General features: G+C 35.6%; 1 protein-coding gene across 1 annotated transcript in view; it reads left to right on the top strand.

Annotated features, from left to right (window-relative positions):
* Positions 1-2,323: 2,323 nt before the first annotated feature.
* LOC115420439 (chemokine-like protein TAFA-5) overlaps positions 2,324-16,552 on the top strand; it is a 68,510-nt gene continuing 54,281 nt past the window's right edge. The window contains exon 1 of the mRNA XM_030135675.1: positions 2,324-3,005. Coding sequence (XP_029991535.1) covers positions 2,915-3,005 — 91 coding nt within the window. The 5' untranslated portion in view covers positions 2,324-2,914. The remainder of the gene's footprint in view (positions 3,006-16,552) is intronic.

Raw genomic sequence — 16,552 nt, 5'->3', positions numbered from 1 at the left:
CGTCTATGTTATAACTAGATATTCACCTATTCAGATAATGTGCTATATTTTGTTATTATACTGGATTTATACATCCTTTTAAATCACAGGTGTCAGACATGCGACCCGGGGGCCAAAACCGGCCCATCAAAGGGTTCAAACCGGCCCGTGGAGTGAATTTGTGAAATGCAAAAATTACACTGAAGATATTAACAATCAAGGATGTTAAAATCATTTTAGGTCAATTCAATCTAAAGTGGGTCAGACCAGTAAAATACTATCATAATAACCTATAAATAATGAAAACCGCAAATTTGCCACCTTGTTTTAGTGTAAAAAAAAAAAAGTAAAATTGCACAAAAATGTTTACATTTACAGACTATTTTTTTTTTTTTTTTTTTTCACGAAAAATGTGAATAACCTGAACAAATATAAACCTGAAAAGTCTTGAGAGAAGTATGTCGAATTTTACCAGTATTCTACCTGTTATTAAATGTTTTGTGTATTTGTATCCACTGTGATCTGTAAGTTATGATACACATTTATAAATGGCATAAATGGCACAAAGGCATAATATTGTTAACATAGCACTTATTTTTCTTAAGAATTTTCAGGTTGTTCATATTTGTTCAAGTTATGTTCAATTACAGTTCACAGATGTAAACATTTTCATTATGGAATTTTACCTTTTTCACTGAAAAACACAGCAAAAAGTTTGGCGTTGACATTATTTATTTATAAGTTATTCACCTATTATCTATAGTAGTTTACTGGTTCGGCCTACTTTAGGTCCTATTAGGCTGTATGTGGCCCCTGAACTAAAATGACTTTGACACCTCTATTTTAAATGCACAAATTGAAGAAGACAATTTTAAGTTTTCCTCCACATTATTCCACAGATGTACCCCTCTGACAGAGATACAGTGGCTTTTTATGTTTGTTCTACACTTCAGTTTCTTGTAAATTTCAGTTCCCTTAAATTAGAATTACTTTGCCTGGGCTCAGACATATCCTGTAGACTGTAGGGGAGCATATGGTCATGGGGTTTATACATTCTGATTAGAGTATTAAGGTAGACAAGATTGTCATAAAACCATGCTTCAGATGAAAAAGAAAAAAAAAAAAAAATACTCAGTACATTATACTACACTCAAATACATTATTATCTCCATGAAGTGAGTAATAACTAGTATTAGAATATGTTAAAAATGTGAGAAAACATCAGATTAGCTGCATTAAACATGGTTTCATTTCACTGTTTTCATATCACTTTATGATATTGGGTTTTAAATACGTGTTTCTTTGCTTCAAGAATAAAATTCATGGTGTAGCTGAGTGGACATTTTTGTAACTCCATGAAAAACAGGTTGATTTAAAAAAAATTATTCAATCACATTGTTTTTTTGTTTTGTTTTGTTTTTTCATGCCTAAAGAGGAATAAAAACACTCAGGAAAAAAAAAAATCTTGATTAAGGTTCTTATAATTCATGCATGAAAGGGTTAATATAATAATTAGATGATCAGATTTGTTACATTTATTTCTGAAGCTTATATTGTTGACCCTTTCATGCATAGTGGTCACTGCAGTGGACAGTTACTCGACAGCTTTACTCTTGTATATTCATGGGTTTTGTTGTTTTAGTTCCATATCAACCAACACAGTGGACACTTATGCATCATCTCATAAACTGCAATTCATACCATTATTGTAACTTTGCTGTTCTTGGTTGGTTCTTGAGTGGAAATCAATTGTTAATATTTATTTTTTTGCATATTATCTCCATGAAGTGAGTAATAACTAGTATTAGAATATGTTAAAATGTGAGAAAACATCGGATTAGCTGCATTAAACATGGTTTCATTTCACTGTTTTCATATCACTTTATGATATTGGGTTTTAAATACATGTTTCTTTGCTTCAAGAATAAAATTCATGGTGAAGCTGAGTGGACATTTTTGTAACTCTATGAAAAACAGGTTGATTTTAAAAAAAAATATTCAATCACATTGTTTGTTTGTTTGTTTGTTGTTTGTTTGTTTGTTTTTTCATGCCTAAAGAGGAATAAAAACACTCAGGAAAAACATCTTGATTAAGGTTCTCATAATTCATGCATGAAAGGGTTAATAAAGTCATCAGTTATATGTCTGATAAATAAACCTGTGATCAGTGAAGCATTGGTGTGTTATTCTCCTCATAAAGCCTTCACAGGGACAGTGTTTGTGCTCAGTCCAGTGTTAAACAGAGTGAGAGAGAGAGAGAGAGAGAGAGAGAGAGAGAGAGAGAGAGAGAGAGAGAGAGAGAGAGAGAGAGACACTGTGGACGCTGCACATCACTGCTGATCTTCAAACCCGGAGGCAGCATCTCCTTCTCCTCCTCCTCCTTCTCCTCCTCCTCCTCCTCCTCTTCCTCCTCCTCCTCAACTCTCCATCACCGGACCGCCGGCACCGTGGGGCTGACAGAGCCGGCGGTGACACCTGCATCATGCCCGCTGAGCAGCTCGTGCCGGGCCGGGTGTCGGTTCTTCCACCAAAGGGGGGATTTACGCGGAGCAGCGGAGTTCTGATGGATCCGTGGCGCAGAGAGCTGTAACTGTGAGGCGACGCAGGAAAACTTACTATTTGGAGCAGATAGTTATTGTGTTTTTTATTTTTTATTATTATTTTATTATCATTATTATTATTATTCTGAGGAGCGCGCTGCGGTGGAGTGGACCATCACGGACATCTGCTGTGCGCACCGTGACGCGGAACTCCTCAGTCTGGATTAGTGCGTTCGGGTCTGAGTGTGGGTTCTTCTCCAGGAGATGCCACCCGTCTCCTGCCTTGTTTCTCCGCAGGTCGTGATGGATGGTGCGTCGTGAGGAGGCTCCGGGCTGCAGTGATCTGAGTTTGGACTTGTTGGTTTTTGTGCGGGTCGTGGTCGTGCTTGTCCCTCATGCAGCTCCTCCGGCTGGTCTGGGTCCTGACTGCCGCGGCGGTCTGCTTCCTGCTGCTGCTGCTCTTCCACAACCACATCCTCAAAGAAGGTACAGAGTCCGATGTCTTTATGCACTTGTGTAGACAATGTTTACTGTGTAAGCGTTTCCAGAAACTTTACAAACTTTGAATGTGTTTGTGAGGATCCGGACCCGGCCTGAGGGTTAAAGTTTAAGGTTAGTGCTGGGGACCGTGAACGCATCATGTCAGTAGTAGATGTGCATATTCTCCTCAGTCCTTTATGTCATTGTATTGCAAATCCCTCTGTATTTTTCACCATTTGCTTCTGCAGAAACCAAGTGTTAAAATATATATTCTGTTTACATTTATATGTCTAACTACTGAATCAACTTGTCAAAATTATCATGTTTCATTTTTATTATTTTATCGCTCATTATTTATAATAAGCCTGGATTCATTTTTGCAGTGTTTGAGTATTGATATCTAATGCATTTATTTTTATTCCATTTAATTTAATTAAAATTTCACAGAAACAAACAAAAGCAGAAAAAATATTAAATAAGAATAATTACAAAAGCTATATAAAAAAAATGTCTTTATTTGTCATTTTATTTATCGGTTTGATCATCAGGATATGAGGTGATTGTTCCTCATATTGCACAGCCTGATTCATGGTGTGGGTGTTCTGGTGTCGTACTAAAGTGTCCAAAATGAAACAAAACACGGTCATATTTGTATTCCAAGAACTGGTTCAAATCTATGTATGTGCAGCCGCTCATGAATTTCAGCTGAGGACAAATGGATGCAGAGATAAAGCCAGAGAGATAAATGATGAAACAGCAGCATCAGTTACACCATCTCCAGAATCAGATCAGAAAGCAAACTGAGCTCCAACAGCTCTAGTGGCTCAACTGCTTTATGAGGGAAAAAAAAAAAAAAAATCCAGGAGTGAAGACTGAACATGAGGCAAGGAAACATTTTAACACCCACATCTTGTGTTTGCATGTGTTTATGGAGAAATTCCATCAACGTATACAATCAGAGACGTAACCATGACCCCTATGTTTCACTATAACCTTAACCCATATCTAAGTGTTAAAACTAAAACTGAATCATTTGGCTTCACTCCTGAATACTCTAGTATGTGACTGGAAACAGATTATTGGCCACACACACACAAATACTGCAGATCAGTCAAAATGAGTAGGATATTGTTCTCAATCACAGTTCACTGACAAATTTATTATTTATTTTTATTATTATTATTATTTATTTAAAACATTTATGTTGGAAAGATGAGTTTGGACAAAATACAAACAAAATTAAAGGTGCAGCTGTATGTTTATATTCACCTCTAGACTTATGCTATGATGTCATTGTTTTATAATATTATGTAATTCTGTGTCAGTGTAGACCCCCTCAGTCTTTATTCTGCTCACATAACATTAGCCACAGATGATGTCAGCTGTGTGTTTTCCAGCAGTGTTAGTGTTAGAGTTGTGGTATGAAGGTGGTTTGGACAAAGATAAATCACCTGATGGACACAGTGACCAGACCTGTGTCACATGTTCTGATAAAGGTGATGTTGGGCTTTTCTTTTCAGCTGTAGTTTGACAGACATTAACCCAATAAAACCATTTGTATCATATTTGCTACACCAGGTTCTGAGAACTTTATCTAATCGATAAGATCAATACTTTCCTTAAAAACCTGTTGTATGTGACCCAATATGGATTTTCTGCACCCTGGTGGACTGTCATCCCACTGCAGCCAATGGAAAGGCCCAATCAAGATGGCCGCTTACGTTAAAGCATCCAACACACATTTTGTTGGAACATCTCTGGTTATTTTCAAAAAGTCAAGTTAAGAAGAACATTTATATTGTTATTCGGTTGAAAATTTAAACATTTTGAAATTATGTTGACATTTAAAGGAAATTAGAAGGCTTTAAAAACATTTATGTGAGAAAAAAAAAATACCTGAAATGTGCTATATTTGCAAACTGTTACTGGTGAAAATTTATTTTTGCATCTAAAGTTAACGTTCTTGTGAGCAAAAAGTTGCCAAAAATGCCCAATGTAACAAATATAATACAAAAACTATTGCATAAACAAAATTATATGGCAACATTTTTTGTTTCGATTATGTTAAAAGGGATAACAAACATTTCATTTCTAAAAAAAATTGAATTTTGTGGCTAATTTTTAATGGGTCAGGTTTAACAGGGTTAAGCTACAGGTGGAAATAAGCATTAGTGCTAGAACCTGGCACACTACATCTCTCCTTTTAGAGTTTAATGTATATTGTGCATTGTCCCTGTCTAAATAAATAAATAAAATTAAAATTAAAAATGAAAGCAAGTAACCACTAGCTTGCAATTCAAGAATGTTCAAGTTTCACAACAGAAAGTTCAGACAAACTGGCTTTTTACGATACAAAAGTGTAATATTCCCAAGTGATGCTTAACGTTAAGCAATGTCAGTTTGGCTGGAAAGCACACATGATTATCAGACGATGCTCTACAAAAAGAATAAAGAAAAAAAATCTGCTATTCTCATGAGTGAAATATATTTTTTCCACAAATGTAAATCTTGTCTGTGGTCTGAGCAGGCCTGTCAGTAAAACACATCACACGGAGTACCTCTTCCCCAAACTCCACAGTAACTTCACAAAATGCTTTACAATGCTGTAGATTTTGTGACACAAAATGTAAAATATGTTAATTATCAATGTTTTGTAAATTATAGCAATGGCACAAGTTTCCTCCCATTGTTATATATGTAAAAAAAAAAAATCCCTGACACAGACCATAAAGATGAAAGAAAGACTATGAACACTACAAGAGCTCATCTATGTTCTTCTGCTTTTGTGGGTCATGGGAGGGGGTCATGGGGGGTCATGGGGCTCCAGCCCACACAGAGGGGCTCACACATCCCTCTCCTCACCCACCTGCTCTAACTCTTCTGGGGCAAAACAGAGGCCTCTCCATGTCCCATAATCCCTCCACATGTCCTGGGTCTGGGTCGGAGGCTCTGTCATGGTTGGACAGGCCTGAAACACCTCACAGGGTGGGGTGGGGGCAGTGGTTCTCTAAGGGAGGGCCCATCTACCCTACACAGGAGACTCATTTCTGCTGTTTGTATTTACAGTCATATTCATTTGGTGACTACCCACAGTTTAAGACAGGATCCTATATCGATCAGCATTTCCATAAACAAATTAAATGTGAAATTTCACTTCGGACACTGTGACAAAATTTTTTTTAAATGTCTAAATTCAGCTACACGTGTTTTTGGAAACACCTTTTTCACATAAACTCTAACGTAGTAAACACTTAACCCATGTGACTGACCCACAGTTTGCTGTGTCTCCCCAGGTATTTCAGTAAAGTATAAAACATGTAACAATGCCTCTCATTTTTCTTCTCTCTTTATCAGAACTGTCTCTAAAGTAGACTTCAGCGCCACCTGCTGACAAAAAACACAACCTTCAATATTTGCTTCAAACCATTTTGTGGTTAATTTGCATTTTCCTTTTTTTGTGACATTTAAAATGTTTATTTAGATAAACCAGAAAATACTTAAATGTAGGCACCTTTTTTTGTTACTTTTTTCTTAAAATATGATTAATAGACTCTAATAGGCTCTCATAATAGGTGGGAATTAATCTAACAGTTTCAAAGCTGATTAATGGAATGATCACTACAGCACTAATTACATTTTAATGATGTTTTTTTTTTTATTATTCTAGTTTGTATTGTATTTTCTAGTTATACGATCATTGTCTTAACCCTCACAGACTTAAACAGTCACTGGCTCCCAAAGTAAACTACTGATATAAAATGTTTAATGATGTTTGAACCACTGATCCTATCAATACATGTGAATAATTCAGGTAAAATGCAGTTTCTCAGCTTTTCAGCAGCATCAGATATCCCATATGGACATTTAGAGGCTCCGTAGTGAACATGGCAACACCATTATCTGCTGCTACATTGATTCACCACTAAAACCCATTTAGTTTGATAAATGACAGTGGCTGTAGACACTTGTTTTTATGTTCAGTTAATGATATGTTTTGCTGTAAAAGTCACTTTGTCTTCAGTTTTCTCTGATATGATACAATTACCTTTGAATTTACTCTGAGCGTTTATGAACATCTACATGATCAGTAAATTAAATACAGGAATGGACCTGATTTTCTCTGAAAAATGCAAAATAAACAGTATAATATTCACTAGGTCGGTTCTCGGCTTTTTTGAGTAAAAGTGAAAAAAAAAAAAAAAAAGCAGATGAGAATCTATGTCCTACACTAATCCAACTGAGATTTAGGAAAAGATCATGGCTTAAAAGTACTCTGGTAAAGTTAGAGGACATTCATTATACTACTAAATAAAAGGGCACGTACCTCAGCCAAGGCCCCACAGTCCTCTAATTCAGTCAAATCAATCTTTCAGTGGTAGAAAGGCTTTTTATGGATCTGCTTCATAATCTAAAGGTTTGCACTTTGCTCGTGGCCCAGGTTTCATGAAAATCAGTGCAGTATTTTGTTTTGTGTGTGTGTGTGTGTGTGTGTGTGTGTGTGTGTGTAACTCTGCTTTCAGACAAGCAAACCAACAAACCCAGATGTAGGGGATTACATCCCCTCAGTCATGGATAAAAGACTATCGATTGAAGTCCAGTGTTTTATTGACCCATTCATCTGCACCATCCTTTTCTCTGTACTGACTTTTTTGTTCTGCCGAGTTGCACTAGTGTGAGGTTTTCATGATATTATAACATCTAAGAACATAACATGGTTTCACAGTGTATGGTTTCCTTGAATATTTTTTTTACTACAGTAACAATGAGCCTTTATTTCACCTTAAATATGATTATAAGCTGAAATGGAATCGACAACACAGTCACACATCTCCTGTTTGGACAACATACATCAGGAGGGAAAAAGAAATGGGGTAACCTTTCTTTAGCCATAAATAAATCTAATTATTTCATTCTGAATCATAAATGGGAGAGAAAAACATGCACACACTGTTTTTTTTTTTGTTTTTGTTTTTTGAAATTCAAGTTTTTATTGAATTTTTCAAAGGCTTGGTACATGACGAACTCAATATGTTTCTCCATACAAGAACAGGTAGTATATAATTAACAGTTAACTCTGGTGACAGACTCAACATACTTTTTTATCTCATAAACATAAAAGATCAAAAATAAAATAAATAAATAAAAGACAGGCAGCAGATACAAAAGAAGGTGGATGCATAATAATATCAACTAATATGTATCTGTATACACACATACCTGTACATGCATGCACACACTGGTGAGATGTTCTGTTGCATTTCAACACCTTATCTGCCTTTCCCAAACTGATCCAAACCAGGCTGTGGACCTGTTTTTATTGAGTCAGCACTTGGAAAAATAAAAGTCATTACAATAGAATGAGGTGTGAAATAATTTTCCTAAATCAAAGAAGGGACATCTTTTTTTCCCCCTTTTTTTCCGCTCTGCAGCTTGGTTTAGCTCCGATGCTCCTCCTCCATCATTGTCTTGATAAAAGAATCTGTAAAAATGTAGATTTTATGCAAAGTCCTGCAAAGGCACCAAATTTATCTTTTGGGCCTTTAGCTGAAAAATTTGAGGGGTTCTAAGCTCAGAAAAACAAATGTTCAAAGCGTGATAAATGTGGGTTTTTAATGCCACAGTTTACTGTAACCCTATTGCTCTGTAACAATGACATTAGACCCATAACGATATTTTACAAAATGACTAATTGGGAAACAATAGTGTAACACAGGTCTTCATGCATGTCTATTGCTGCTTTGTGTAATGAATGTGCACATGTAAATGTTTAGGCCAGAAACGTCATATTTAGATCATATAGGTTTAAGAGTCAGTGTGTGACCTGCAGTAGATCACAGTCAGCACAGATTCAGTTGGAAGGTGGACACATGTATCTGTGTATAATAAAAAACCTGAAACATCATTTTAAAGTTAAGCTATATTCAGTATAAACTCACAACGACATCAGACAAAATGATTTGTCAGAAGGTTAGTAGTTGTTTTTCTGTTTTTTTTCTGTCATTTGGACAGAATATTTTTTTAACACCTTTATTTCTTTCAAGCTTTCACTTTTGTAAAAAAAGAAATATATATATATATATTTTTTTTATTTCGAACATGCAAAGAAAATAAGACAAAACAAAGCAAATTAAGACATAAACAAAATAACATTTAAATGGACAGAATCTATCTTCAAGCACATACAAGTCTGAATTTTGCATGGTTGAAAAGGAGTAGGAAGAAGTATAAACTTATTTAATCCTACCCTTCAGAGCTTTTACACCTTTATCATTAACTTTATACAACAATCAGCCTATACTATTTCCCTAATTTTAGCATCGAACCACAACAATCCATAATGCAGTAACTGAATTATCCATAACAGTATGTTCATGTCAGTACAGTCATACAAACAGACTCAACAAATCAAACATTCTCTTCAATAATTACAGCAGATTTATCAGTACAACATCATTCATAAACAAAACAAGCCTCATTGTCATTATTAAATACTGGACCTCTCAAGAATCATTTTTTTATATCTTTTTTTAAACTGAATTATGTTTGATATTTGTTTTATCTCCACACACAATGTGTTCCACAGTTTTACTCCACAAACGGTGATACAGAAACTTTTTAACGTAGTGTGTACTTTATGAATCTTTAAATTTAATTTTTCCTGTAAATCATAGCCTCCCTCTCTTTCACAAAACATTTCTTGAAATAAAGGAACATAGAACATAGAATATTGTTGCTGTCGGGTGGAAACCTCATAAGTCCATTTTTTTTTTGTCTTTTTTTTTTTTTAAATAAAATGATTATATTGGTCAGTCTTTACATTGGCCTGACAGTTTTAGAAATATTTAACCAATGAAAAGTGTTGAAAACGGCTTGTGACAACATCTCTTAACTCCTTTCATTTATTTAGAATATACATTGCTTTTCCAATTTCCTGAAAAATAACCGTTTTGGAGATAAGAGGTTTCTGCCCGACAGCAATGATATGCAGAGACTGATGAACAATGACACAGTTTGTTATACAAAACATTTTGGATGGTATTTAGCATAGGAAACAAAACAATCGAATAAAAAATGGGGAAAACATAAAGAAAACCCTCAACAATAAACATCAAATACAATAGAAAAATAAAACGAGGATAAGAAATTAAAAAAATATATATTTAACATCATTGAGCATAAATTATGTGGTTCCCTTTCACTATCTTGTAGTTCTAGTGGATTCAGAGACATGTGCATCTACTGTTGGCCTGAGTTTTAGGGCTGTAGAAAATCTACCCCATGATGCTCCAGTTATACAGGCAGGTGGGGGTGGGGTTAAATAGGTGATTGACAGTTATAATTGCCAATCGCCGATCAGATTCCTTAAGATCTGACTTGGACTCTACTGGTTTACTCCATGCCTCCACATGAAGTTTAGTCCATAATGACAAAAAAACAGCATGAAGTTCATGTTTTGATTTGGACTGAGAGGAGAGAGCTGCAGAAGGGAGGAGTGTATATCCACACTGGTGTTGTTTAGCTCCATCAGTGTTAAATGTTAATGTATGAGGGTTTGGGATGTAAGTCACACAACAGCTAGATAATAGTTATGACAACTTAACATGACTCTGGTTGCTCATATATCCATAAAAGTCCAAGTCAGGTCCACATCCATATGGGTGCTTCTATGAAACTGGAACTTAAAAACAGGACAAAGAGGCTAAAAATTCAAACTAGATGTAGACTAATATTATGGAGCAAGTTTGGAAGCACTTTGGGTCTATCTTAAAAACAAATATTTACTGAGATAAAAGAGAAACTATTTTTCAGATAAAACATTTTAATATTATTTTTATACAAAAATCCGCGTGTAACACTGTAAAAAGGACCCAAAAATTACTCGCTACTATTTTTTTGAATATCTTTTCATTCTCTTGCAGGTACATTTTGGGAATCGAATGGCCTCTGTTGCTAAATCACCTGCGATTTACATGTGTTTAAATGGGCAGGTTATGCATGTAACACGAGGGGACACGATGGGCTACACACAAAACCTGGAAGGAGACTGAGATTCATGAAAAACCCACATGTCTGGATTAGAAAAAAACACTAGGATCGACATATTTAACACAGTGTCTTTATTTATAGCGCTATATAAGACCATTTTAAGCCATGTTTTCCAGATCAAATGCGCTGACACCTAGGTAGCTTTTCCTGTCCCAATTTTGGTCCTATTTTTGCACCAATATTTTATTAAAACTTCATTAATTTTGGGATGGCTCAGAGCAAGAGTATAATTTTTTTGCATTTATTTGAGGTCATCATTAGGTACATCCTGAGGGGAAATATGTCTAAATTTCTCTTTTATTATTGGGTCTAAAAAGCTGGCAAAGACCCAGATACCAAAATAAAGCCATTTTCATAGAAGCACCCATATGTAACTTCACTTTTTTAACAAAACATTCAGAAAATTGTCCAAAAAAAATATGGAATTCTTTTTTATTTTTTACCCACTGATCAGCTTTTCAACCCGTTTTTGGCACATCTTAATGGTGTGAACAACGCTGTTTTTTTTTGCTGACATTTACTGATGTTGATGTAGTGCAGTTAATGTTACATGTTGTGTTTATTTGTAACTTGTAAAAATCTATCTTCTTGCTGCAGATGCACTTACTGTCTCATGTTTCTCCCTGAGTTGCAGTTCTGAGCACATTACTTGTCTGAGTTGAGATAAAAACAGCGAAACTGGCCTGTTTTCTGCACTGAATCGCTCACCACCGTTCCCTAAGATTATTTATTCAAATCCAGTTAGAGCCTCTGCAGCTTTTTGCTCCATTAATTTCTGTTTGTGTTTTTGTTTCTCTGAGCTGCCGGTTTTCTTTCATTCAGTCTGTGTTTTCATAATTCCCATGAATATACGCTCGACGTAATGGAGCATTGAGAATTAATTTGGCCTCCTCAGGTTAGCTGGTGTACGCTGCAGGCACAGAAGTGTGTCTGCTGCTGTTTCCAGGATCTAAATGAGCCTTCGGAGCCGAGAACAGACGGAAAAAGTCAGCAGACAGAAAACAAATTCAGTCGACAGTTTGTGTTCATTAAAGTTTTTCACACTGAGATGTTCAATGAAGAAACGGCAGCAGCAAATAAAATAGATTATTTCTGTGTTTTAAAGAGCGTTACGTTTATTTTTTCTCCTTCACAGCTCAATATGTTGACATATGAACAGACACAAAGCTGGAGCATCGACAGTGTCGCAGGTGTCTGAACCTACATGCATTTTGAATTTTTCTGTCTGCAGAAGCAAATTAAAAGATCTAAATGAAGGAAAACAGAGAAATTATGATCATTTGCTGTTTGTTGAAATTACAATATGTCTCAATGTAAAACCTGAAAAATACAGCAGTTCAGTCAAATTACTTATGCTGCGTTTTGACTAGATAGATAGATAGATAGATAGATAGATAGATAGATAGATAGATAGATAGATAGATAGATAGATAGATAGATAGATAGATAGATAGATAGATAGATTTATTGATGATATTTTATTAATCCCGAGGGAAATTCAAGTATTCCGCAGCTTTGCATACAGCACAAGAAAACAAAAAACAGACAGACCAAAACAGGTCAGTTAGTAACCAGGTTGACATTAAGGTTAGTATATATAGTCTAAAAAACTTGCTAAAGAACTTATTCTACACAAATTTCCTGTACAGCACTATAAACAGTGCAGGGCACAGTGATGTAAAGTGACACAGTGATTTAACCCTTGTATGGTGTTTGGGTCTGTGGGACCCGTTTTATTCATTCATTCATTCATTTTCTGAACCCGCTTTATCCTCACTAGGGTCACCGGGGTTGCTTGGAGCCTATCCCAGCTACATAGGGGCGAAGGCAGGGTACACCCTGGACAAGTCGCCAGTTCATCGCAGGGCTGAACATATACAGACAAACAATCACTCTCACATTCACACCTATGGGCAATTTAGATTAACCAGTTAACCTATAAGTGCATGTGTTTGGATGGTGGGAGGAAGCCGGAGTACCCGGAACGAACCCACGCAGACACGGGGAGAACATGCAAACTCCACACAGAAAGGTCCCACCCCCCGTCGACTGGTGTTGGAATCGAACACAGGACCTTCTTGCTGTGAGGCACGAGTGCTAACCACTGCACCACCGTGTCGCCCGGACCCATTTCAATTTTTTATTAAAAGAAAAATGATGAGTAATTATTTTTGAATGAATTATTTCCTCTCATATCTTGTCCTGCTCCTGTTTTTAAGTTCTTTTGAATTCTCTATTTTTAATTCATCTTTGTCACTTTTAACTTTTCGCTCTTTCTGATCTGTCCATTGGATGTTTCAAATGTCTTGTTCTAGCTATATTGTAAACGAGGTTGTGTCCTCAATATATCTCCAAGTTTAAATAAGATAAAGGTTATGAATGATGATTATATTACATTTTACTAAAAAAAAAAAAAAAAAAATGAGTAGCACTTTAATTCATAAATGTGATCTAGCGAAGGCAAACATTAAACATATATGCTTTTTATGTTGCTTGTAATTGGGATGAAGTAAACTTCTGTTCAGTATTTTAACATACAATGGTTTGATTATGTTGAATTAAAAACCCACAAATGGAGCGGGTCCACCACACCCATGAACACTGGCTGAATAACAAAAAAATATGAACACCACACAATGGTTAAATGATCTCATTTAAGTGACGTCTGCTCAGAGAGTTGCTGATAAACTCGTTTGTTGCATGTTGCCCCTTCAAGCCTACGCTGAATCTTTTCACTGGCCACTAAAGAGAGAAATGTCTGAACCTCCTTGACCGACCACGGTGTCGTTTTGCGGGCTGTCATCCTGGATTAGCCTACTGCTGTATTTACTGTAAACTTCTGACTCTGTTTTTTTAAAAAAATAGTGTGTTGCGCATTGATGACACAAATGACACAGAGGCAACTCTCTGACCAATCAGTGGTCTGCAGTGTTTTTGTTTTATTGAATAATGAACAATTGAACAATATATATACATAATAGTATACATCAAAGCAGGATAGAAAAAGTCACATTTCACAATATATTTTACATTTCAAATATATAGAAACAAATGTAAGTTAAAAAAAAAAAAAAAAAAAGCAGGGTTTACATGTCACATTTTAATATTTCTTCACCCGTTTTGTAACCTTGGCTGAGCAAGTACTAGAAAAGTAGTACAAACTGCATTTTACACCAATTATTTACTTGGATTGATACGATTGGTGGATTAACAGGTATGAAACATTTTTGATCACTCCTTGATTTTGGTCGTTGGCGGCTGTTTGGGTCTTTATGGGTTAGAGATTTCTTGGCACAGACGTCTGTGAACTCTACTGGAGGGCTCAACTCCATTTCTCCAAAAGGCTCTCTCTCTCCCTCTGTGGATCTCCCATAGTCCCCCAAAGTTCAGAACTCATGAGTGTGAAGGTCACAGCATATGATCCATATTGTTTTCATTCTCATCAAACCATTCAGCGAACAGAGATGGATGGGGCCTTATGGTGCAAACAAACAAACAACAACAACAACAACAGCAGTTTTTTAAAATGCCATATTTTTCAACAGAAAAGTATTTTCATTATTAATGTTACAAGATAAGAAAAATGGGAAAATACATTAACTGTATATATCATAGGACCAGCAAAAACCAAAGCATACTGCTGATGGGAATTCAACCCAGGCCTTAGTCAACAACACTATTCTATTCTATTCCACTATTCCATTGGGTTTACAAAGACTTACTGTATGTATTAAAATAAACACTGTATACCTGCGTCATGTATTGAGCATCATTCATAATGATAAATATAACTATATATAGTTTGCATTGTAGGTGTACTTCATCTTAAATTTAAATAATATCATTATGATGAGAAGGATGATGATCATTTGATTATTTTCGTGTCTCCTACTCAGCAGCAGCACTTCCAGGAAGACCAATAACACCAGGTTTTTAGCTTCATTCATCACATCTTTGTAAATATTAGCAATACTGTGCTCCGCCTTCGACCAAAGGGAGCCAGGATAGCCCCCATGACCCTCACCCCTCATGAGGACTAAATGGTTCAGAAAGTGGATTATACAGGAATTTGTCCAGAATTCACATGAGGACATGATAAAAGTAATGGAGCTCTGTGATGTTAGGTGGCATAGTACTGGTATAAACAACCAGAAGAGGCAATTTTTGCTTGAGTGAGTCATCCTTCACAGAAGCAGTGTTATTTTGGTCACGTTTTCATTTGACTTCACTTAAAATATCGAAGAACTTCATCAATCAGTTGTTTGAAAAATCTTGTTTGAAAATGAAGTCAAATTTGGACCATAAATACATAAATGTTTCTTTGTATGTGTGTTGTTTTTTTGTTGTTTAGTATAAATCCAGGACTACAGGTGCATGGTCTAGAGGTGCACAGGTACAGGGTGTGATGGTACCTCTGAAATGGGGAGGGGTATTTCCGTATAAGTGTTGCCTTCTGGATTCACTGTAGAGTTCAGACATGAGGCCAAGGAGGCAGGAGAAGTTCAGATAAGAGTTGACTGAGGGAGCAGCAAGTGAATCCTCCTGATGTTTGTCCAGGAGCACAGTTTATCATCCACCATTACATCCAGCTTCATCACCACGAAATTTGGCACCTCTTCATTGTTGTCATGGTGACAGATGGAGCGCCTGTCTTTTTTTATACAGGCGTATTTTTTCCTCTTTATTCAAGAGTAGATTGAAGAGAGAAGATGGAAAATGAGGGCTGAGGGGAATAATACAGTTGGACTGAGAGTGCGACTGGCAGTGATTTATGGGTAGTGGCTTTGATGTGGTATATAACAGTAAACAGCAAACTTATCTTAATTTGGACCTCATTTTGACTTTGTCTGATTAATTTTTTTCAGCTTAGAAGTAATATTAACTAACAGATAATTAAAAGAATGGAGCTTTTTCACATTTTACACACACATCTGTATTTATTATTGTTTCCAGATAGGGATGTAACGACATGAAAATTTCATAACACGGTTATTGTGACCAAAATTATCATGGTTATCATTATTATCGCGGTATTGTTGAAATTGTGCTCAAAATCTTCAAAAAGTACTTATACACACTCTGAAATAATTTAACCAAGTTGTATTTACAAAAAAAAAATAAAATAAAATAATTGGCACAATGTACCTTCTCTTGGAAGAAACATTCAAATATTAACCCTTAGTGGTCTGAGCCTATTTTGTACGTTTTTCAGTACTTTTGATTTTGCCTTTATATACTATATACAGAAACGTTTACCATACCCATGTTTGGTATCTTTTTTTTCAGCACAACTTCATCTATATCATCTGCCTATTATTTTTTTCACTTTAACCTATTATATCAACATAAAAGGCCAAAAAACACAAAAAAATATATATAAAATCCGATTTGAAAAATGTAAATAATTTATTGCATTAATAATACAAATATGCTTAATGAACCTTTTCAAAGACTTTAAAAGTGAATATTGGTTCCAAATATTAGGTATATAATACTAAAATTGTAAC

This window comes from Sphaeramia orbicularis, chromosome 6 (genome assembly GCF_902148855.1).
Source record: "Sphaeramia orbicularis chromosome 6, fSphaOr1.1, whole genome shotgun sequence".
Lineage (NCBI taxonomy): Eukaryota > Metazoa > Chordata > Actinopteri > Kurtiformes > Apogonidae > Sphaeramia > Sphaeramia orbicularis.
The sequence above is the reverse complement of the archived record's forward strand: the minus strand, read 5'-3'. Positions and strand labels throughout refer to the sequence as shown.